Source organism: Ruditapes philippinarum, unplaced genomic scaffold (assembly GCF_026571515.1).
Source record: "Ruditapes philippinarum isolate M1 unplaced genomic scaffold, ASM2657151v2 ctg2649_1_1_1_1, whole genome shotgun sequence".
Classification (NCBI taxonomy): domain Eukaryota; kingdom Metazoa; phylum Mollusca; class Bivalvia; order Venerida; family Veneridae; genus Ruditapes; species Ruditapes philippinarum.
This window is the reverse complement of record NW_026854185.1, coordinates 292,037-317,166: the sequence shown is the minus strand read 5'-3', so window position 1 is coordinate 317,166 and position 25,130 is coordinate 292,037. Positions and strand designations below refer to the sequence as shown.

Below are 25,130 nucleotides of genomic sequence, written 5' to 3'. Positions count from 1 at the left end.
AAACCACGGTCCGAGACATCTGCGGTACGTACCGCGGTACAGACCTGGAAAACCGGTACTTTTAGCTCTAATTTAAAGCAATTACAGATCCGTAAAATGTACTAAATTAAAAAACTTTTTCTGTTGTATATGTTAATGTTTCTTTGACTTTGAGTAAACCTTTTTGCAAACAACTTTCGCCGACTATTATCATTCTTCGATAGTTCTTAGCGAAAATTGAATGCTTTATCGATTACCGCATGTAAGCAAGAATTGTCGACTGGCATGATCTCAGTTGAAGAAGCAATTATTGTCGACTTACATTTACTTGTCCAAATATCGCTTATTTGATACGAAAACTAAACGTAAAGATTGATAATTCATGAGGGCATTCCTTGCATAAAATTAGGATGTTACTATTTTAAGTATTCATATAAATAGCGACCAATCAGGCTTGGGGTTTTCCTTACGTCACGCACTTACTGCATGCGCATGGCAATTAACTAATTATAGAACGGCGTAGAAACTGGATTAAAAGTAATGTTCGTTCAACTAATGAATATTAATTAAGCAGTAACATGGTCAGCTGTTTTCTATGTCATAATTTTAATTTGCTTTTGGGGTACATGTTTGTTTTGGTTTTTGACACAGATTAATTAAATACTTAGCCCTTGCAATAAAAAAATTACAATAACAGCTGGGACTCTGTTATAAAATTAACCGACAAATAAATATTTGTCATCGGCTAACGTGCATTTGACCTATTATTTTATTAATCAATAAGCAATAAAAACATTTTATTTTTCCATTTTAACTATGCAATTTGTACAACAAATGTTAAATGTTGAAAGAGACAAATACGTAATAAAAAAACAAACAAAAACCAAGAACTGCATGATCCATGACCCAATTAATTTATGATTGTCAACATGCGAAAGTACCTGATTGAAAAAAGTTAAATGATGCTTTGATTAATCTGTATTTTCTAGATCTGCTTAAATTTAATATTTGAAATTCTATACCAGCCTACCTTGATACTTATTTTAGGGATAAAAATTAACCTATAGCATACAATGAAAATCCGTGGTATACCGCGGTTTATACCGTGGTTTTTAGGAAAAAACCGTGGTATACCGTGGTATTTTCTTTCTGGCGGTACCCAACTCTAATATTTATATATGTTTGCTTTGATTATTCTTTATTATCTTTTTGGATAAATTGCTCTGCTGTATTGTTGTTTTAGCTTAAATGAAAATATTGATAATAAGATGAGGGTAAATTAAAGTGTGACAATTTTTATAAACATTCAAGGACTTGCAAGGATGATGCTTTTTCCATTTGTCTCCCTTGAACAGACCCTTAAGATTTTCAACTATTCTGCTGTGTTTTCATTGCCCGAAATGGATTTTCCCAGTTTCGGAATGCAAAATATTGGTCTTTGTTAATAAGTAAAATTTTAGTTGTATGAAAATTTGTCAAAAAGTGGAAACTAGAATGATGATGGTTCCATACATATATTACATTTAATATTTTTATTCAGATATGGTCTCTTGCACATGTATGCCAATATGATAGTTATAACATGAAAAATTCTTGCACATGTATGCCAATATGATAGTTATAACATGAAAAATTCATGCACATGATTGTATGCCAATATGATAGTTATAACATGAAAAATTCTTGCACATGTATGCCAATATGATAGTTATAACATGAAAAATTCATGCACATGTATGCCAATATGATAGTTATAACATGAAAACTTCTTGCACATGTATGCCAATATCATAGTTATATGCCAATATGATAGTTTTAACATGAAAAATTCTTGCACATGTATGCCAATATCATAATTATATGATAAGAGGAAAAATAAATTCACAGATTGAAAAGTGCATAATAATATTATTGTTTTCGCAAATTACAAAGAACGATTTCATTTGTCTTATTTTCAGGTGTATTCCCCAGGCCCGGATGACTATGGACAGGAGTCGCCTGGTCGGTCATATACATCACCCAAACCCATGTACCCAGGAGACAATTATTTTATGGGTAAGGATGAATTTTTATTATCACATTGTTTATTTTTAATCAGGTTCATTTTAGCTTGATTTTGTTGAAAGTTTGAAACTTATTTGAACCGCTGACTCTTGAGTCTGTTTCCTGGAACTTACAAGTACTGGTGTCGTACAAGAAAACTTGGTTGTAAAACATTTGTAGGGCTCGAACCCATGAACCCTAGGGATGAAGCATATGCCTTGATGTCTTGCCCACCACTCTCTTGCCCACATTGTTTCCTATATGAAAATAATGACCAACTGTCTCAAATTTTTGAATTGGTAAAAAACATATTGTCACCTAAGTGCAATAACAGGTCAACTCCTATTAAATAATATAAGGACTTAACCAGTTTCTGCACTAAGGTTACAATATAGCATTTTACTCTATTGATAAATAAGACATTCTTCAAAAACTTCAATATGTGAATTTAGGATACCCAATCCATCCTGTATTATTTGGAGAGATGTTGACATTCCTTGACGTACTGATTAAGAAAGCATTTAGAAGACTGAGATTTTTTAATTGCTCTAAGTCATGTGGGAGCTTTATGTGATACAAATATAGAAGAATTTTTATTGCTCTTAGTCGAATTACATCACAAATTTCACTTAACATTAAGATTGATATACCATTTTATAAAATTTATTGCCTTACATTAAAACAATTTGTTTCCATTGTGTAGGGGAAAAAAAGTGCATAACTATCTATTTTCATTTTAATTTTACAATTTTGTTGATGATGATTTTTGTTTTGCCTATTGTATTGTGTATGAAAAAACGAGCAGCAAAATATGTAAAATGCATAGAGAATTTGAGTATGTCAAATGATTTACCGGATGTTTACTGGATGTAAACATTATACGAATGTTTTAAATGTCTAAATGCAGTATGTTGTTAGGCTAATACATTTTTCTAGTGCAAAAAGGTCACAGTAACCTGTTAGCTTGTTTTAAACAGAATTTTTTATGTAAACATTATAGGAAGGCATTGATTCTATGCAAGGTCAGTGAGTGATTTTACTCAGGTTGTCTGTTTTAAAGACAAAATAAACCCTTTCCGAGCTAAATATCTTAAATTGAGGGCTAATCTCAAAACTGTTATAAGTCCTTCTTTATTTCATAAAAGTAACTGCAGTTTTGCTGTAAATCCTCGATTAATAAACGATTCCATCTTTCAATCTAGACAAAAACCAATTTATCAGTTTTAGTGGGAAAAATATCAAATATTGAACAGTGCAGACCGGTATCATATGTATTATTGTATTATATGTATTATTATGTTATATGTATTATTGTGTTATATGTATTATTATATTTTCAGAAGGACCTCCACAAGGATCGTCTATACCATGGTCTAATGGTGGTTCAACAAGCACATATCCTGCCTCCATGTTGCCTGGCAACTTCACTCAATCCTCCTCACACAATAATCTACATCCCCATGAAATGGTAAGTACATTTAAGACTGAGGACAATTGTGACTTTTCATTGAAATATCAACTGAACGTCACAAATTTAGAGGGTCGTCACAAATTTAGAGTGTCGTAACTTTTCATTGACATTGAAATATCAACTGTAACAGGGCCGTAACCTTACATTAGAGACCTAACATTTCATTGACATTGAAATATCAACTGTAACAGGGCCGTAACCTTACATTAGAGACCTAACATTTCATTGACATTGAAATATCAACTGTAACAGGGCCGTAACCTTACATTAGAGTCCTAACATTTCATTGACATTGAAATATCAACTGTAACAGGGCCGTAACCTTACATTAGAGACCTAACATTTCATTGACATTGAAATATCAACTGTAACAGGGCCGTAACCTTACATTAGAGACCTAACATTTCATTGACATTGAAATATCAACTGTAACAGGGCCGTAACCTTACATTAGAGTCCTAACATTTCATTGACATTGAAATATCAACTGTAACAGGGCCGTAACCTTACATTAGAGACCTAACATTTCATTGACATTGAAATATCAACTGTAACAGGGCCGTAACCTTACATTAGAGACCTAACATTTCATTGACATTGAAATATCAACTGTAACAGGGCCGTAACCTTACATTAGAGACCTAACATTTCATTGACATTGAAATATCAACTGTAACAGGGCCGTAACCTTACATTAGAGTCCTAACATTTCATTGACATTGAAATATCAACTGTAACAGGGCCGTAACCTTACATTAGAGACCTAACATTTCATTGACATTGAAATATCAACTGTAACAGGGCCGTAACCTTACATTAGAGACCTAACATTTCATTGACATTGAAATATCAACTGTAACAGGGCCGTAACCTTACATTGATTTATCAGCAATTAATGTCACATTTCATGCATAACAATGACTGATTCAATTTGAAAAATTTATCAACTTAACCAAAGGATTTTGTCAGTGAATTAACTGTTTCCCATTTGTAACTTATAAGAGATACTAGTCACTAGGTTCTCAATATTTAAAAAAATGCTCAATGGGGCCAATGGTTTATTAAATTTGTAAAAATGCTCAATAGGGGCCAATGTTTTATTAAAACTGTAAAAATGCTCAATAGGGGCCAATGTTTTATTAAAACTTAAAAAATGCTCAATGGGGCCAATGGTTTCTTCAAACTTTAAAAAAATGCCTCATGGGGCCAATGGTTTCTTCAAACTTTAAAAAAATGCCTCATGGGGCCAATGGTTTCTTCAAACTGTAAAAAATGCTCAATAGAGGCCAATGTTTTCTTCAAATTTAAAAAAATGCTTAACAGGGGCCACTGGGTTCTTTAATGAGCAAAAGCTGATAACTTAGACTGTTTCTGTGTCATAACATCTGTGACGAACTTTCCTTTCACCATCACTGCTGGTTTCCACTTGATCACATGTTTGACCTATATATTCTACAAAATTGCAGCAGACGGGGTCATTAAGCTGTGGTATGTCTGCCTCGCCTCCAGAAGACAATGGTTCAGTTACCTTAATATATATACGTTGTACCGTTTGTTGCAAAATCATTATATTAAAAAAGAAGATATATATATTATTGAGCGAAGAAGTAACATATGAGAAATCGGTGCCCTGGTAAATGCATCAGAAATCTCAGTGGGCTACAGGTTTTGGTAAATGTGTTAGGATACGAGAATGTAATGAGATAAACAGAGACCTAATGAAAACGCCATTCTTCGTGATATACGATCCTCCCAAAAAAAGTGTACGTACATCATGTAGCTCATCATGTAGCTAACCAACGGAGCACATCTTTATTTTTGTTAGAAACCCGTATTGTATTTCATATAACCCATATTGTATGTCAGGTATATAGGTTTGAATGGGATTGATCGATAAAGAAATATTTCTCCGAACCTCGTAATTTGAAAATTGATAGTTTGTCCTTGCTTTTTTTCGCTGGGAGTTATAATAAATAATGTCTTCTTTATGTAAGAAATTCTTTTAATTTAGATGTTAATGAAAAGGTAAATGCTCCTATCAAACGAAATTATATTAATCCATTGAGTTCTAAGATTGAAAAAAAAAAAGATAGACTGGTTCCACCAGTATAGAGACAGACCAGTCTATCGGGTTAACCTGAACATACTTTATACTGTTGGCGGCTATTAATTTCAGTATATTGATCCTGAATTCCCTTAGAACTATTAATAGACTGTCCCAAATTCAAAGAAGGACAAGTTCATTGCACAAATATTGTAGGGTTAGGGCATATATATTTATAAAAAGAAAATGCTTTATAGATATAGTATTTTGAAAAAATAACCATGAAAAATTTCTTTTGAAATGATTATTAAAAAAGTATAAATGTAAATGTATGTTAAAATTTCATTAATTTACAAAGAAAATTATTGTTATATTTCAACAGCTGTATTAATCATGGACTTAATATCAAGCTATTTTGGACCAAAAATAAATAATAAATATAAAATTCAAATTTCTTAGTTGAATTGAAAGCACTAAACATTTTAACATGTTTAAACTTTTTCTGGAATGAGTTTATTAAATAGTTCTTTAAAGAGTATTTAATAAAATTCCTTTCAGCAAAAGTTTGAAGAATGTTTAATGAATTCATTTCAGAAAAGTTAAAAGCATGAAAAGATGATGTCTTTCATTTTCTAGTAGGAATTTTAAATATTTTTTCAAAAAAAAAAAAAAAATAAGGAAGAAAAATTCTACAAATCAGGCATGAGCCATCCTTCCTTTTTCAAAAATGTGTCAACAACATATATTGTTTGTCATATTGGATCCATTGATCAGGAAATGAGAAAATTGGTAACAGGAGCAGGAAATATTGTCGATGAAATATTTTGGCGGGAAAACAATTTACTGTATGTAGTTCTCTGTAATTGTAAAAGCAGACGTTATCGTATAGCGGTTACAGCAGACGGTTTCCTCAAGCCTCCTTCCAGCAGTAAGCAAAATAAATTAGCCACACCACATGTGTGTTTCATAATTTTTCATAGGTAGGAAAAACAGTGAAAAGTGGGAACGTTTTTCCGACATCTGTATATCGTCAGGAGTTGACGCGGCCGGAAAAACAGGAAACTGCAAAGTTTATCATACGTGAAACATGCCGCGGAAGGTTTAAACAAGAAAAAGAAAAAGGAAAAAAAAATCGGCAACAAAAAAAAAATGGAAAAAAAAAATTCAGCAGAACAAAAAAAATGCCGACATTTTATCATGTATAATAAAGAATGAGTTGAGGCATTTTCAGAGGGCACCTCGCATAAATTATAGCGGGACTGCACGATGTAACACTGAATCATTGTTCCGTGTAACTTTTAAATAGATACGTCAGTGATGCATTGGACGCTTGAATTATTAAGACGTTTTATGTTTATGATTTAATTTTCTTTGTGTTGTACAGTAGCGATGGATTGACAAGTCTAAAATGTGTAAAACATTAGAGCGTCTGCTTTCTATTTAGAGATGGTAGAAAACACTGATTAAAAACACACGCCCCCCCTCCTTTAATCTATTAAATGTTGACAGCTTATTTGAATATGTTTATTTATAATGTATACTTTAAAATAAGAAGTAATTTTAATGAGGTGATAATGATAAAGTACAAAAAAAAAAAACCTAAAAAAATATAAATCTAATAAAGAATAATTAAAATTTCGAAAGAAAATTCAGTCTATGCTTGAAAGCAAAAAACGTATTTTGACAATTTTAATGCATTTATGAAATAAAGAAATTCACTTCATTGCCATGATGTAAAGTGTGGTTTTGAAATTTATTCTATGTCAAAGTTTTATGACCAAAGGGTCAAAGGTCAATATTGAAGCAGACGCCATAGTGTGTATTGATGATTGAGGAAATAATATTTATTTTGTTTTTTATGATTGATGACTTAAGCAGTTATTTAATTGCATTATTGGCGCAGTTTCATCGGTGCATGTGCTGAAATATATGGCCAATAACCACTTAATATATGGCCAATAATATATAACCACTGAAGAGTTGCTATTGTTTTCAAGAGATTGAAAATATTTTTACTGTATGCTATATAATTATAAGCCATCTGTTAACATGAAGTTATGTAACAATTGCGTCTGCTCTGAATAGTTTTGTTTCTAATTATTCTTTATATAATTATAGATAATTATTCAAAATATGTAACCTCATTTTCATCATTATTTTCTATTTATAGAATTCAGATAGCCAGGGTATCCTTTCACATCATAATGTTTGTTACTATATATAGATTTAAAAAAAATAAATCTATTTTTAGTAACACATGTTTTAAATATATAATTATATATTTCAGGGCTATCCCCATCCAGTATCACCTAACCAAGATTTATTAAATTCTGGTCTTCCACCAATGTCGACCTTCAGAGGTCAACCAATTCCCCCATCATCAGCTACGTATACCAATTCATCATCATCAGTAACCACTGGCAACCAGGGTCAAGGGTCATCACAAACAGGAGATGCATTAGGGAAAGCTTTAGCCTCTGTAAGTATTGATTTTTAGTGCTTTAATTATATCACAAAACTAACGGAAATACAAGAATACTACCGGAACACCGGAATGTTACCAAAACACCAGAAAACTGGAGTAATAGATAAATATGGGAGATTTACCACACTTGCCGTTCACCAGTCCCCTGTGAACTCAGACTTTCCATGCTTGCAGTGCACCAGTCCTCTGTGGGTTCAAATCCTGTGAAGGAAAATGAATTGTTTGTGCAAACAGAAAGTTATTTCTACCCATATTTGAACTAAGCTGTGAGTAAATCTTGTGTGTCAGTGTATACTAGACTTAATACACAACAAAGTATAAGTGGAAGATTACCTACAAAAAGTCATTGGTTCTAACAGAGGTGTGGGGGGCAGTAAATATATCACTTGCATATTGTATGGTGTATTATTTTTGACAGAAAAGGATTGATTCACATAAATACAAGAAGATGATAGAAATTTAACACTTTTTCAGCTAGATATTTTCAGGTGGATGCATTTGAAAATATTCAGTATGGCATTATTAAAAAAAAATGGACGAAATGGTATATTATATATATTATGCTCTGTATTTCAGATATATTCTACAGACCATACCAGTAGTAGTTATGGTTCGAATCCCTCCACCCCAGTATCATCACCTTCCCCCATGACAGGTAAGTACCGAGAATAATAATTTGATTTTGATAAAGGGTAAGAAGTGCCCTTATAAGGGGGCTACTGACCCTTGAGAGGTTGTTTTTGTAAAACAATGTGACAAAAATATTCTCTAGACTAATATTATAATATTGCCTAGAATAATAATTTGATTTTGATATAAATTATGCGAAATGTTACGAAATACCCTTACAAGCCTGCGTCGCCTTAGTACAACAACTGATTAACTCCTATTAAATTTAGATGGACTTATTCTGTTATCGCACTAAGGTGAGAATATAGGGACTACAGACCCAGTGACTTCGCTTGTGAGCCCACCACCATTTTGTATTTTTACAAATAATAATGTCACTGTGGAAAACACTCAAGGTGTCAAAAAAGTCGAAAGAATACAAAAAATCAGTATATGAAAAAAATGTCAAAAAGGTACCGAGGGCAGCATGAGGGTTTATTATAATATTACCAAACATTTGTTCATTATTACCCGTTCATTAGGGTGTATAATCCTTAATTTAATTTACCATCAATCTACCTTGACAGGTGCCTGTAAAAAAAAAAGAAGCCAAATGCCAATAATTTGTAATGCTCTCAAAACTTAGACTTACTTACGATTTTGTATCTGTAATAACTGCAGCTTATACTGGAAACATCTTTTGTACCATGTTTGTGAATATTAAATGATCAAAATTACTTAAGCTAAGTAAAGGCTTACTATAGTTATGTATATATGTCTGTTGCATTATACCCACCAACATAGCAGCAAGTGGTTCAAACTGAGATTTTAATTTTGGGATGTGCAGTCATATTTACCAACAATTTACCATTTTCTCGGTACTTTCATGTATTTTTTGGCCAAATTTTGATGTTTTTTGAGTTTGATTAAAAAGTTAAAAAAAATTATGTCTGACTTTGCAGGATCTAAAAATAGATTTTTTTTTTTCAGGATCTTCTAGCCAATGGCAGAGACCGTCACAAACTTCTTCTACCTCACCGCAGTTTGAAGGACCCTTACACTCATTGGTAGGTTTATTTTGAATTATTTATTTTACCAGAAAAATTCAGTTTGCAATAACAGTTTCACTGTACACAGTTTCTCAAATTTTTGTATTTGAATTGGCACCATGCCTTGCCCCACTTAATGTCCCTCAGTGCACGCATTGATTTCCTCACTCCACTAAGTTACCTGATAAAATTAATTCTTTGCTGGCTTTAGGAGAGGTCACATAGCTTTCACTTGTGCGATCATGTAGCCATCACAATGTGTGCAGTCACGTTAGATCTCGATTGTGTTGACACAGCCTTCACAGTTATTGTGATCACATAGCCATCACTTGTGTTGTATTCAACATCACTTGTGTTGTAGCCCCCAAGAGGCTTATTGTAAAACGGTTGCAAATTGGGAAAAGAAACCCAATTACATTGCATGAGACCCGTTGATACACAATTTATGAAAATTTCAGACTACCCTATTCACTTCCATAGTGTTGACAATAAAATTGTTTTGGATGTAATTCTTTAATAAATTTACATACTGTTTTAAATCAAATTGTATAAATTTTGATTTTTTCCTTCTTCCATTTCATTTTTAAAGCAAAATGTCACAATGGTAAGTTTAATATATGTATATAATTTATTATAAAATATGGTGTATATATAGTTATAATCCATTGTAATAAAAGCACACAACAAATTCTGGTATATATGTACGATATTCAGCCATTACAAATCCAAATTCTGAAAAATTAATTTAGTTTTTAAGGATACAATATTTAATAACCTAATTTCTTAAATGAATTTGCACAGCTTTCATTTTTTGGAACAGTCCTTTAACCAACTTTGGACATATGAAAATTTATAGTTAGCCATTTTTGAGACTGTTCATAATATATTTTGTGGAGAAATGAAAATGTAAAGTTTAGTCGGCCATTGTTTGGGACTTATCCATTCTACATTTTGTGGATATATGAATATGTAAAGCTACATGCCTCCAGATGAGACAAAATATTTCAATAAAATAAAACTTGAGAAAAATGTACTAAGATGTAAGGAAAAGTAAAAAGTTTCAAGATTCGAGTAATATTTTACATATTATGTGCGATTAATGACTGATTTTTTTGAGTATTTACAACTATATTTCTACTGCTTTACTAATGCAGTAAAGGCTATCTATGCATATTTTGACCACATTTTGGTTATTTACGTTGTTTGTAAGTGCCATTGATGATGTGTTAATTGCCCTTTTGGTTACTTAAAAATATTACACATTCAAATACATTTCCAAAATTTTCATGACAATAAGCATGAATCTGGAGGCATGCTGCTTTAATGTTAGCCATTTTTGGGACCGTCCATTCTACTTTTTGTGGAGTTATGAAAATGAAAATATCAAATAGTTTTGCGCCTGGTTTAGACCATAAGGACCTTTAGGACAGCCTGGCTCTACACTGATGGCAAAGGCTATATACTTCCGGTTTTGTCAGATAAGGATAAACACAATATACCAGAATTTTATAGATATTGTATTCTAACATGTGGAGACAGTTTTAGATCGTCGTTTAGTCATGCTAACTCCATCTGTAACTTGTCAATTGTTTTAGAACCGTAGAAATTAAGTTTTATTTTAATTTACGTAGCAGTTTTTATTTATAATTTTGTTATCGTTTCAGCTATTTTGTTTTATTATTTTGAGTTTTCATTTAAGGTAGATTTAGTCATGTTATTAAAGCTTATAACAGTTACAAAAAAAAACAGAAACGAAGGAATGTCAAGTTACTTTAAATAAAAAAGGGTGTTGTTTTTACAGTGAGTCTTTTTACAGTTAATGAAATATTTTGTCACCTTAGTGGAGTAACAAGTTTACTTCTTATATAATTTGATAGGAGTTAAAAACAGACCGAAAAGATCCAAACACCCATTTTTGTAGGATTTTTTGTTGTAAATTTTTGACATCTGCTGGAAGTTATTCCACAGTTCCTAATTCAGGGGCTGTTTGTAAAGTATCTTAAAGATAATCTGGATTTAATGAATGGGTGCCATCAATAAAAACTGAAATATCGCCATATGACGTTAACAATGTTATGAACGAAACCCAAACCAGACTTTAATATTTTTTTTTTTTCTCACAAATTTATTTTTAAGAAAATTGATAAAAGTGGAACAAACAATCTGCACAGGATAAGTTTTAAGGTTTTATTTAATCATGATAACCGACGTTTCGACTGTCAACAAATCTTCATAAGGGTTATAAAATTTATTTTTTTTGGTTATTAATTAAGGAATTGAAGGAGAGGCAGGTAGTTTATCCGGCATTACGAGGAAACGGGGTAGGTATTGTAATATAATCCGGAGAATCAAGAATTATAAGCTTATATTATATCTCTCGTATTTCTATTATAACTTTTTTTTCCGCAGTACTTGCTGCTTTGTTTGGTAACCTTTAACCTGCTGGATTTCTGTATAATGGATCTGCGCAGCTTTAGATTCGGAATCGGAAGTCCTGTTTGATTTCAATAACAAAATCCTGCTTGATTTCTGTAATGAATTTTTGGAACTTAATTCGAAAAGTAGCAATTTAATTTAAAATCAAAATAGCAAATCCCGAGAATTTCTGTAATTGAAAATTCTTGATTTTAAATTAAAACAGTATTTTTAAATTTGGATATCAATATGAAAATAGCAAAATCCTTTTGGATTTCTGTAATGAATTTGAGTGGCTTTTAATGCAGAAACAGTCATCATGTTCAATTTGATTTTGGTATCAAAATAGCAAAAAAAAAATATTAAACCACCGACAGTTGTCATTACCGGTAGTCTGGTTAGACCGCCTAGATTCCCATTTGGAACAGAATGGTTAATTTAGATTTCAATAGTAAAACAGGAAGATTAAACCAACGACGGTAGTCTTTTGTCTGGTTTGACTGCACCGATTCACAGGCTTGCTCAGTTCTGTACAAGTGGCGAGGGCGCACCATACTCAGATCTGGCAGGTTAAGGGTTAAATGGGTTAAGAATTTTAAAACTTGTCTTGCATATCATTATTATATTTATGTGCATGAAAAATATTTTTATCATATCTTGGTTACATATTTTCCAATTTGGGTATTTATACTTTTTTTTTCTTTTCTTTTTAAAGAAAAAAGGGAATTTTCTATTTTTAAACTACTTTTCTATGATGCAGCTTTGAAAGAAGCAAGCTGATTGGTTTGCTTTGAGGTAGCTTTGTAAGAGCTAAGCTGATTGGTTTATTTTGTTTAGAGGGTTTTTTTTCTACAAACTCAAATTTTTTCATGTTTGGGATTGTTTATAGTATTATATAGCTTTTATTATACAGCTCAGCTTTCTGCTGGCCAGTATTATTCATATTCATATTTATGGGATTTTAGATGTGATGAAAAATATAATATTTCCAGCTGTACTCCTTTTCATATAAAAACAAAATCCTTTTCATATAAAAACATTAAAATAATTTGTGATTTCTTTTCATCAAAATTATTTATATTCTTGGAAATTTATTCAAATTGAATATAAATATATGTTGTTTTTTTTTATAGAGAATAACATGCTGTTGTCTTTTGTTATCAATTTTATCATGGTTGGGCTGGAAGAGGGCGAGGTTTGAAAATAAAAACGCCTGCATTTAACTAATTTGATGCATAAATTATATTTATTACTATAGCATCATACATAATATGAGCCATGTCATGATTAAACCAACATAGTGGGTTTGCGACCAGCATGGATCCAGACCAGAGCCTGCGGGGATACGCAGGCTGGTCTGGATCCATGCTGGTCGCAAACCCATTATGTTGGTTTTGTCGTGACGCGGCTCATATATAATTCATAGAGACAGAGTAATCTTGTTTTATATTCTATATAGAAGCATAATATTTCATGTTCTCTAATCATAGATACTTGTTCTTTCTTCTGAACGATTCCATTATGCATAACGTTTTTTTAGCTAAATTTTTGAAAGGAAAAGTAGAGCTGTTGTAATAACCCGCTCAGTGGTCAGTGTAGGCATTAGTTAACCATTTGGATTAAATTTTTGTCTATGGTCTTTAATTTCAATACTTACAATACTTAAAACAATACTTAAACCAGTTTATTATCCGGCGCTGAGAAAACAGGAGCTCACTGCTTCTTGGACAGCTCTTGTTATGTAAATTTATTTACAGATTATATTTTTGTTTTATTTTTTTTGTTCTTTTGAAAAATTTAAAGATAGTCTGCATGTTGATAGTAGCCATAAGAATTAAAATTTTAAGTTTTAAATTTTGATAAAATGAAACAAATAAAAATCCAAATCATTTTGATATAAAATTTATGGACATTGGAACCTTTTTTTGATTATTTTGTTTTATTATAGAAAAATATATTTGAATATTATTACAGTATGTAAATAAATAACCATATTAAAATTACATTAAAATAAGAGGAAAATGGAGAAGTACAAGACATCAAAATTACATCATTTGGCTTTAATTTGTGTTTTATAGCGAAGATAAAAGATGATTCCACAGATGTGAATGTTATTACTTTAATGTAAAATGTATTCAAGAAACTGTTTATATTTTCCATCTCAAAAATTGTAATTTTGTAGAGGAAAAAAATTAATATATCTTAACATGCATTTGTGCCTAAATTTACATGTTTTGTGTCAGTTTGTACATAAATTTTGTAACATTGTCATTAAATTTTGTCACAAATTACATGAATTGTGTAAAAAAAACAGTTACAATTTTCATGAATTGTGTCTCAATTTACATGTTTTGTGTCACTTTTGACATAAATTTTGTAACTTTTTCTTTAAAAATTGTCACAATTTACATGAATTTTATCACAATTTACTTGATATGTGTCACAATTGACATGTTCTGTGGCACTTTTACATAAATTTTGTAACATTGTCATTAAATTTTGTCACAATTTACATGAATTGTGTCACAATTTACTTTATATATGTCACAATTGACATGTTTTGTGCCACTTTTACATAAATTTTGTATTTTTTCACTAAATTTGTCACAATTTACATGAATTGTGTCACAATTTACTTTATATATGTCACAAATGTTATGTTTTGTGACACTTTTACATAAATTTTGTATTTCTTCACTAAATTTGTCACCGTTTACATGAATTGTGTCACAATTTACTTGATATGTGCCACTATTGTCTTTCACTTGACATGTTTTGTGACTCTTTACATGAATTTTGTTACTTTTAACATGATTTGTGTCATTTATATGATTTTAGGGTCGCATGGAGGAGAGACTAGATGATGCTATACATGTTTTACGTAACCATGCGGAGGGCCAGATGCCGGCACATTCTGGGATGCCAGGTCACATGATGTCATCGTCACATTCCAATGGAATCATGGGAAATATGGGATATAATAACATGATTGGACACGGTGGCCATGTCGAGTCACCACATATGGTAGGTTCTTGTTGAGTTGAGGAGAAGAAAAAATGTTGACTCAGCAAAATTTATAGGAAAACACTTCTGTACACATTTGAGCATGTCTTTTTAATTAATTACATGATACTGTTCATGCCTAAGAGACTAGTGAGAGGAAAAAAATACAAGTTTTAAACATGGGTGAAAGAATGTCATGTGAAAATATATTTACACTTTAAATTGGGTAATAAAATGTCACATGAAAATGAATTAACACTTTATTTTAGGTAAAAAAAATGGCGTAACATTGGTAAAAAATGTCATGTGAAAACAATTTAACACTTTAACTTAGGTAAAAAAATGTCATGTGAAAATGAATTAATACTTTAACTTAGATAAAAGAATGTCATTTGAAATTATGTTAACACTGTAAGATAGGTAAAAAAATGTCATGTGAAAATGAATTAATACTTTAACTTAGATAAAAGAATGTCATTTGAAATTATGTTAACACTATAAGATAGGTAAAAAAATGTCATGTGAAAATATATTTGAAATTAAGAAATTTATTAAATAAATAAATAGGAGATTAATTAAATTAAAGTTTTCAATCACAAATATTGAAGATAAGAAATGAAAGAAATGAAACTTTAAATGAAAAATTTGTTTTTCAAAATTATGTATCCAGTAGAACATAATGGAAACTTAAATAACAAAATGAAATTCAGTTACGACATTTTTCCTCCTGTAAATCCTTCTAGCTATTCTGTTACCAGACGTCGGCACTCGCACGATTGATTCTAAATTTATAAATAGTTCTTATTACAAGACAGACGCGGGCATTATATAAAATGTTTGATTGCAAATTGTTGTGCGCAATAAATTACGGAACTGCTTCGACTAACAGATGGCTGTTCGACACTATAGAATAACATGCATTACTGAATATAGGTAATTTCAGCGGAACCTGGTCTCTATCAGAGACAGGTGGTATCATTCGGCACAACTGTAAAATCAAGAAATTATTTTTGATGAAATTTTTTTTAAAAATTTTTGTGGGTGCAAGTCAGCAATATTTCCACAAAGGGCAATAGTGCCTGTATATTTATAATTATAAATAATAATATTTTTGACGAGATTTTTTTTTTATTGGGAGATTTTTAAAAAAAAAAGACAGTTATACATATATTATATTAATAATTCAAAGTAATAATAATGATAATATTAATAATTATGAAGACTATTTAAAGAGGCAACAATTGAGTTAGGCATGCCCAGTTCTTAACATGTTTTTTTTTTTAATGAACAATAGTCCCTCATTGTTACTACATTGACAGTGTGACATTTACATTTTGTTATGTAAATAAAAAAAAATGGATGGAATATAGTACTATTCTTATGTGGTTTTAACTTCTAAAACTTTAAAAACTTTTAAAATTAATGTGGGTCGACTGCTACAAACTAAAGTTAATTCATTATTAAAATGAATTGGTCATCACTACACTTAAAGTGAATTGGTCTGCAATGGAAGGTCTGTAATACAATGAATAATTACGCTATCAGACATAACAACAAACCACTAAAGAATTATAGATGGATGTTTACTGGCAAGTGTGAGATACATGATTGCTGAAATTACATATATTTTTATATAGCAGATGACAAAATAAATTTTCTAATACAAAATATTATTATTCATCATATAAATGTAAATCATAGAAATATGACATACAAAATCACTTAGAACTTTATCATCAACATTTTTTTAAGCAATATTCTATAAGAATATTAGAATGATACATTTCTATTGTTTTTATCAATATTTGAAATACTTGTGGAAAATGTGCCTAATGCAGGCCAATCCACTTTAATGCAAAGTCATATTAAAATATAGGCTATTGTATTTTGCTTTTTGACATGGAACATGGAATCATGGCAGTTTTGAAACTTACCCAAGCATATTATTTGGGAAACATACAAAAAAAAAATATATGTGAACATTCCGTTTTCAACCATAAATCGGAACAAAAAATCTACCGTTAATTTATTGCAAACGCCGTAAAACACATTTTCATTAAATCGAGTAGATAGAAATCTTTACCATACGAAAGATCTCAACGTGCCGCAACTACGGAAGTGTTCGTTCGTGCAGGTGTTCAGGAAAAACCCACTTCATGCCTTACATTGCAACATCATGATAAACACATCGGAATTGTAAATTTTTTTTTTTCTCGCCTCAATTTTTGAAATGAGTTTGTTTCAGATTTTTGGCGTGAAAAAAAACGGCGCGTTAATACAGATCACCTGTGTTTTTATAACTGTGTAATTATTTACGTATATATTACAGAAATAGGTGTGGTTTTAGTAATGATCTGTTATGAAAGTTACCTCGTCTTTAATGGATTTGGCAATGCGATTTAGTATGTTTTTTTTGTATCCACTCGTTTCTATAGGATTATGTTACAAATGAGGTCTTTTACAGTTATACTGTAGCTTTGAATAGAGAACATGACGTTCTACAGTAGAGGGAGGAGGGTGGGGTTATTACTATTAGGGTTGGAATTTCTTTTCATATTTAAACAGAGACAAACATGTCGTCACTATTAGGGTTGGAATTTCTTTTCATATTTAAACAGAGACAAACATGACTGTGAACAAAGGCCATTTAAAGGAGATCAAACAATGCCTTTATATACAAGTGATCTTTTTTCCTAAGTTTGTTCTGTAAATCAAGAAAGGGTTATTGAAAGTGGCCTTTATTTACAGTGTTATCTTTAGTAGGAGGTAGTCTTTTAACACAGGTTTGACTGGTTATTTGAAACATAGATTCAGAGTTAAGAACCTTTTTTAGGACATTGACTTAAATCTTACATAGGGATCTTTCACAGCCATCACTGCAAGAAAGATGACCATATTTAGAATTGGCACGATTGTTTTACCAGTTAATAATTAGTGGTCATTAAGATTCCTACACAAACAGAAGAAAACAGAAATGTTCATAGCAATCCCCGTCATACAGAAATATATAGAAAATAATCTTTGATTCAATCGCAGATGATATTTCCAATTCAATCACAGAAAATTACCGGTAAAAACCAAAAAAAAAAAAAAAATTAAAATGCTTACTGCAAAACTTGAAGGGATAAAAAAAATATAAATTGGCAGTTCGGAAATAATCTGTTGAAGATTTTAAACATGGTTAATAAAAAAGAAATGCCGTCCACTGATTTACTGATGTAAACATTTAACGCGGTTCACCTGTTCGCCAGATGTTTACGTCGTTAAATGTTAAAGCACTAAATTTTACGTTTTCACATTAACTTATTAAAGACTGATGGTTTAAGCAAATGGAAAAACGTCCCACCCATGTTGTCTTTAATAGGGGGGAGAAAAACATGTAAATATGTTAAAAGACTACACGTGTTGTCTAGGTTGACATACTGTAAGTGTAAAGTTTACACGGGGTGGTTATCCTGGGGGAAAAATGTAAATATGTAAAAAATGTAAATATTTAAAAGACTACACGTGTTGTCTGGGTTGACATACTTAAAGTGTAAAGTTTACACGGGTTGGTTATATTGCGAAATAAATGTAAATATATATTGACTACACATGTTGTCTGAATTGACATATTTTAGCATTAAGTTAACACAAATTGCAAATTATGAAAAAATGTAAATATGTATAAGACTACACATGTTGTATAGATTGATTGACATACTTTAAGTGTAAAGTTTACACAATTTTGTTTTATTCGAAAAAATGTAAATATATATTGACTACACAATCATGTTGTTGACTACACAATCATGTTGTCAAAATTGACATACTTAAGCATTAAGTTAACACAAGTTGCTATATGGGGTTTAAATTTCAAACATACTGGTGGCTGTATTTGAAAGGAAATTTAAAAGCTTAGTTAAGGGGGAGGGAGGCTGTACGCTTTGAAAATTACTAATACATGTATTTGTTTTTCATTGACAGAGTAAAACTTGAATCCTATAACAGTTAGTAAACAGGTTCTACTGTTATTGTACCACTTTATTAACACATGTTATATTACAACATAATGTGTAATTCGAGGGCGTGTAAAAGTTTATGTTAATAACACAAACAATGCGCAAACCTTTGCTTGAGGAGGAAACCTTAAACATTTATGTTAGAGCCTTGTGAGATAAATGTTTATGTGACTTCTGATTAGTGGTATTTTATATCACGTTTGCTGGTAATTTATACAATCGTGACCACAAAAAATGTATCCGGGTACTTTCTGTTAATAAAATATTCCAAAATGAGACAATAATTTTATACATTATGAAAAATCAATGTTCCAGCAAAAATATTTATACTTTCACTTTGGTTTTACACTTTAATTAATATGGGTTTTTACTGTTTAGTTAAAAGAAAGATGATTAATCATGAATAGATGCTCAAAAGTTGTTTGTAAGATTATGAAACATTAAAAATTTTGTATCATTTAAAAAAAAATACAGTAAAGTAAAGTCTGTCTGTTGAATAAAAACTCAGATCTTAAATTGATCAGTTCAAATATATAATTTTCCGTGGCTTTAGTGGTTAAGCCATTGTTATTAAGCCAAAAAAAAAGCATGTTTCTGAATTTGGAAAAAAAAGATATGATTGTTTTGTATTTGCTGCTTGAAAGTTTTGTGAAGGCTGCTAAAATAGTAGTTATTTTTGGATTTTCAGGGTGGGCCGCCGCCACTGACAGATTCTGGGTCACAGGGAATGTCTAGTTCTACATCACATGAGAGCCAGAAATCTTTAAAAAGTAAGTATGGTATACAAAATACTTTCTCATAGATCACAATGTTGTATTTCCACTTACTGTGCGGCGAAATTTTTCTGTGATATTTTATCTCACACATTGACTCTGATGGTCATTTGTCCCTCACTGCTGATTCAGAAATGGTTAATCTAAGTATCTAAGTCTGCTTGGTGGACAGATGGCTGAGATATGACCAAAATGTGTTAAAATTGGCTTTAAAACAAGTATGTCCACTTGTTATATGTGATATCAGGAGATCTATGACAAATGAGGAGGAGCTGTGCCTTAATGAAGGAGTTTTGTCTTTATTTAGGAGGAGCTCTGTCTTAATTTATTGGAGCTCTATCTTAAGGAGAAGCTCTCTCTTAATTAAGGAGGAGCTTTATCTTAATTTAGGAGCAGCTCTGTCTTAATAAAGGAGGAGCTATGTCTTAATTTAGAAGATGTTCTGCCTTAATTAAGGATGAGCTCTGTCTTGATTTAGGAGGAGCACTGTCTTGATATGGGAGGAACTCTGTCATTATTTAGGAGGAGCTCTGTCATAATAAAGGTGGATCTCTGTCATAATAAAGGAGGAGCTCTGTCATAATAAAGGAGGATCTCTGTCTTAATTAAGAAGGAGCTCTCCATTAATCAAGGAAGAGCTCTATCTTTATTTAGGAGGAGGTCTGTCTTTATTTAGGAGAAGCTCTCTCTCAATAAAGCAGTACTAGTTTTAGTCATTAAACAAAAAATACCTGTGAATTAAGTGAATCTAAAAGATGGGGTTGTTTCAGCAGAAGCGCCAGTGGAACACAAAGAGATCGTGAAGGCGGAGAAGCCAGAGGACACGAAGAGTGAAGCGTCCAATGAGAGTAAAGCCAGTATATCAACACCCGTAACAGAGAAATCAAAACTTGCTCCCCCACCCTCAAAAAGATCAAGGTATGTGCATTAATTATTTACATCTAGATATCTACATTTACATGATGAAGTATTAAATCCTAAGTGGACAAGTGAAAAATTTTTAGTGGCCAAGTGAAACGTCATTTTCAAAAAACAAATTGTTAAAAAAAGACATGTTTCACACCAAAAACTTTATCATATTGAAACTTTTTTTTTTACTTTTACAGAAAGCAACAAAGTCAGGATGAGGGGTAAGTAATTTTATATACATATTTTTTAACGACACCCACATATCTCTCAAGCTCTGGCTGTTACTATATATAGCATTGCTTCGTGAATGAATTGTCTCCCTTTCCATGCACTGGCAATCTTTTCTACCTGCTTGAATCTTTTTATGGCTTCCTTGTATATAAGTGCATTGTCCACTTGGTAATGGTCCAGTATGTAGATGTGTGACAAAAGACTTAATTTGTGAAAGTTTTGATTTTAAATCTTTACCTTTGTGTAACGAATGAACTTGTCCTGCTATGATTGTGGCACAGTCCATTAGAAGTTTAAGGGATTTCAATATCTAAGTTTTAATGAGACAGCCTGTCCATTGTCCTTGAGGGTACAAAAATAGTAACATATATTTGTATTCTGTAGAGTAAAAGAGCAAAAGTTTGGTAACCATTCGTGCATGATAAAAAGATTTTGTCAATTTGTGCACCAGTCTGTAGAACAAGAGACTGGTAACCAGACTAAATCATAAAAAGATTTTGTCAATTTGTGAACCAGTCTGTAGAACAAGAGTTTGGTAACCAGTCATGCATTATAAAAAGATTTTGTCAATTTGTGCACCAGTCTGTAGTACAAGAGACTGGTAACCAGACTACATCATAAAAAGATTTTGTCAATTTGTGCACCAGTCTGTAGAACAAGAGACTGGTAACCAGACTACATCATAAAAAGATTTTTTCAATCTGTCAACCTGTCTGTAGAACAAGAGTTTGGTAATCAGTCATGCATCACAAAAAGATTTTGTCAATCTGTGAACCTGTCTGTAGAACAAGAGTTTGGTAACCAGTCATGCATCTTAAAAAGATTTTGTCAATTTGTGAACCTGTCTGTAGAACAAGAGTTTGGTAACCAGTCTTTTCTCACACAAAAGCTCTTGTTTGATAAGCTGCATAAGAAAAACTTTGGCACAGCACTTCCATAAATGGGAATTATAATGAAAGAATTTTTCCATATTGTTTACCAGTAACATTTTGTTATTTTCCACTGCAAAAAAAAATCACGAAACCTTTCATACAAAATTGCATGCTGAAAATAAAAGGTCACAGCTATGAAAAAAGTGTATATATATACTGCAGTATATATTTATATCCTTGACATTCACTAAGGTAAATCATAAATGTCAGGATGGTCTATGTCTATATGACATTGACCTAACTTTGACAGGGATATGTTTTGAAACAAAATATTTTTTTTTAAAAAAAAGAAGAAAATTATTCTGAAAAAAAAAATCTCCTGATATTTAGTACAGTGGTGAAACTGCATCAAATAAATTTAATGTTCACATTAAAGCAAAACCCATCCTCTTTAGTTTGCTGTTGATTGAAATGATGCACAAGCTGTTGAAGTTTTAAACAAGATATTTGTTGCATGTATATGTGTTACTTACTGATGAAATTGATTAAAAGAAAAAAACTGAAAATAAATAAAGAAATGTAAACCAGTGGAAAGGTTGAAGGCAAATCTTTAGGTCTTAAGCCAATGAGAATGGACTCAAGTCAATAATTATGGTCTTAAGTCAATAAGAATTGTTGAATGGTCTTTTGTAAATAAGAATGGTCCCAAGTAAGTAAAAAGGATCTTAAGTCAATATGAATGGACTTACAACAATAAGAATGGTTTTAAATCAATAAAAATGGACTTACAATAATAAGAATGGTCTTAAATCAGTAAGAATGGTCTTAAATCAATAGGAATGGTCTTATGATAATAAGAATGGTCTTATTACAATAAGAATAGTCTTAAGACAGTAAAAATGGACTTAAGTCACTAAGAATGATTTTAAGTCAATAAGAATGGTCTTATGACAATATGAATGATATTTTAGAAATGGAAGAAAACGGAATATCTGAATGTGTTTATAATACAAATTGTGTAATGTAAATATTATCATGGCCATTTAAAGGATTGGGTAAAATGCAGAAAACCACCTAATTTGATAAATTGTTTAAAATTGAAAAAAAAAATTATTTTTTTAAATATTGTATATTAGAAATGTTCCATTCTTTGAGGTGTTTTTGATCAGAAATTTAAATGTTTGTTTATTTTAGTCCTCGAAGTGCAGGTGGTTTGCAGGGAGCTTCAAATGATGATGAAGGGTAAGAAAAAAGAATTTACCAGAAAAGAAAAGCAAATTAAAAAACTGTTGTAGTTTATCTAATAACCTATTGTTTTGCTGTAGCTGTTTGAAAATTTTCTTTTAATTTGTATGGATTTTATACTTTTATACTATAGCCTTGTGTGTGCCCTTGTGGTGATTGCAATCACATTATTTTGAGAAAAAATTTAGATTTGGAACCAGTCACAAAATGATGCCATCTGATTGGTTGATTATTTGTAAAGATTTGAAATGGACCAATAATAGAGCTTGAAAATTCAAATTAGCCAGACTGGTCTAGAATTACAACGTAGATTAGTAGTAAAACATACTTTTATAGATAAAAATGAACTTGAATTCATTGCTTAATAACGTGAATGATTTAGAAAAAAATAATTGGGGGATGGAATGAAATTTATTAATGCATGTTTGGCATTTTTATGAGACAGGCACATGATATGTTTCTAATTGTAGTAGTTTCATGCAAAGTTAAAGTATTTACTTTATTTATCTGAATTTACTTATGTTAGTATGGCACTTAACATTTAAAAAGCTTTAGAATCAAGACCCTGTAATCTTAGTGCATAGAGCAGTTTTAATAATGCATGTTTTTTGGATTCAATATTTTTTTTCCCTTGGAAATTGGAATGGTCTATGCATGCAGTTTTTAAAGGTAAAACTTTCAGCTTGATTTATGGCACAGTTATTGATAATTTTTTTGTTCAACTATTCAAAACAGAGATTAAAGGAATGTAGAGGTTATGAATAAATAACATAATAGACAGAATCGTTTTTTGTTTGAAATGAAATTTATTAAAAGATCTGGTTTTATCAATTTACTTCTTGTACATTGAAAAATACAGCTTGAATACAAAATATGTGAATCATAGATTTTGTAATTAGTGTTTCAGTTAATTGTTTACATTTTATTGAAAGTACATTATGCCTCAGAAACAGATGAATTTTTACTTCTTTAGAAAGGGCAAGCATTAATTTCATTACATTTATATAATGGCTTTAGAGTATGTTAGATGCGGTTACCAGAAGAAAGAAGCACTAAATGTGAAAAGATTTTTTATAGAAATAGCAAAATGTAAACAAAGTAGTATTTTGATTTTCATACAAAAAACTAAATCACTGTGACCAAATTTACTGCCAAAGCGCTATAGAAGAAAGAGATGTTTCAGTATTTGGCTTATGATAATGAGTGATTTTTTGAAAATAACAAAAGTACACCCAAAAAAACAACAAATAAAAAAACCCCCGAAGAATAAAGATACAACCATTTCTTGGGCATAATGGGCTTTTAAATGAAAAAAAAAGACCTAATGTTATAACAAGCATTTTAGATACATCAAAAACCATTGCATCATTCAATTTCACGTTATTTCACATCTTTCAACATCTGAAAATGATTATTTCACATATTTCATTGTGTAATTTCACACATTTCATTGTGTAATTTCACATATTTCACTGTGAAATTTCACATAAATATATTATGTAATTACACATATTTCATTGTATAATTTCACATATTCCTTTATATAATTTCACATATTTCTTTATATAATTTCACATATTTCGTTGTGTAATTTCACATATTTCACTGTGAAATTTCACATATTTCATTGTGTAATTTCACATACTTCATTGTATAATTTCACATATTTCATTGTAATTTCACATATTTATATGTTATTTCACATATTTATATGTTATTACACATATTTATATGTTATTTCACATATTTCATTATGTTATTTCACATATTTCTTTATATAATTTCACATATTTCATTGTATAATTTCACATATTTATATGTTATTTCAGGAGTGGAGATGAAGACGAATCTCCGGAAACGAAGGCTGAGAGAGAAAGGTTACGAAGGCAGGCGAACAACGCAAGAGAAAGGTTTGTTCAATATATAGACCTTGTATTTATATTTGAATGCAGTTATACATACAGTACTAGTGGAAAATTTAGTTTATCCCGAAATTGTCCG

At 30.8% G+C, this 25,130-nt stretch overlaps 1 protein-coding gene across 18 annotated transcripts in view; it reads left to right on the top strand.

Annotated features, from left to right (window-relative positions):
- Positions 1-25,130, top strand: part of LOC132739305 (transcription factor 12-like) — a gene marked incomplete at its 5' end in the record, with an annotated part of 106,435 nt that overhangs the window by 46,108 nt on the left and 35,197 nt on the right. For 9 of the 18 annotated variants that reach the window (XR_009626974.1, XM_060726991.1, XM_060726980.1 and 6 more), the window contains 13 exon segments: positions 1,938-2,034; positions 3,363-3,490; positions 7,825-8,016; positions 8,599-8,677; positions 9,622-9,698; positions 10,270-10,284; positions 11,954-12,001; positions 14,934-15,119; positions 19,788-19,869; positions 20,643-20,790; positions 20,979-21,002; positions 23,079-23,126; positions 24,959-25,039. Coding sequence is in view for 17 of the 18 variants with exons in the window: in XM_060726991.1 (XP_060582974.1) it covers positions 1,938-2,034; positions 3,363-3,490; positions 7,825-8,016; positions 8,599-8,677; positions 9,622-9,698; positions 10,270-10,284; positions 11,954-12,001; positions 14,934-15,119; positions 19,788-19,869; positions 20,643-20,790; positions 20,979-21,002; positions 23,079-23,126; positions 24,959-25,039 (1,205 nt within the window). 18 annotated transcript variants of the gene reach the window in all.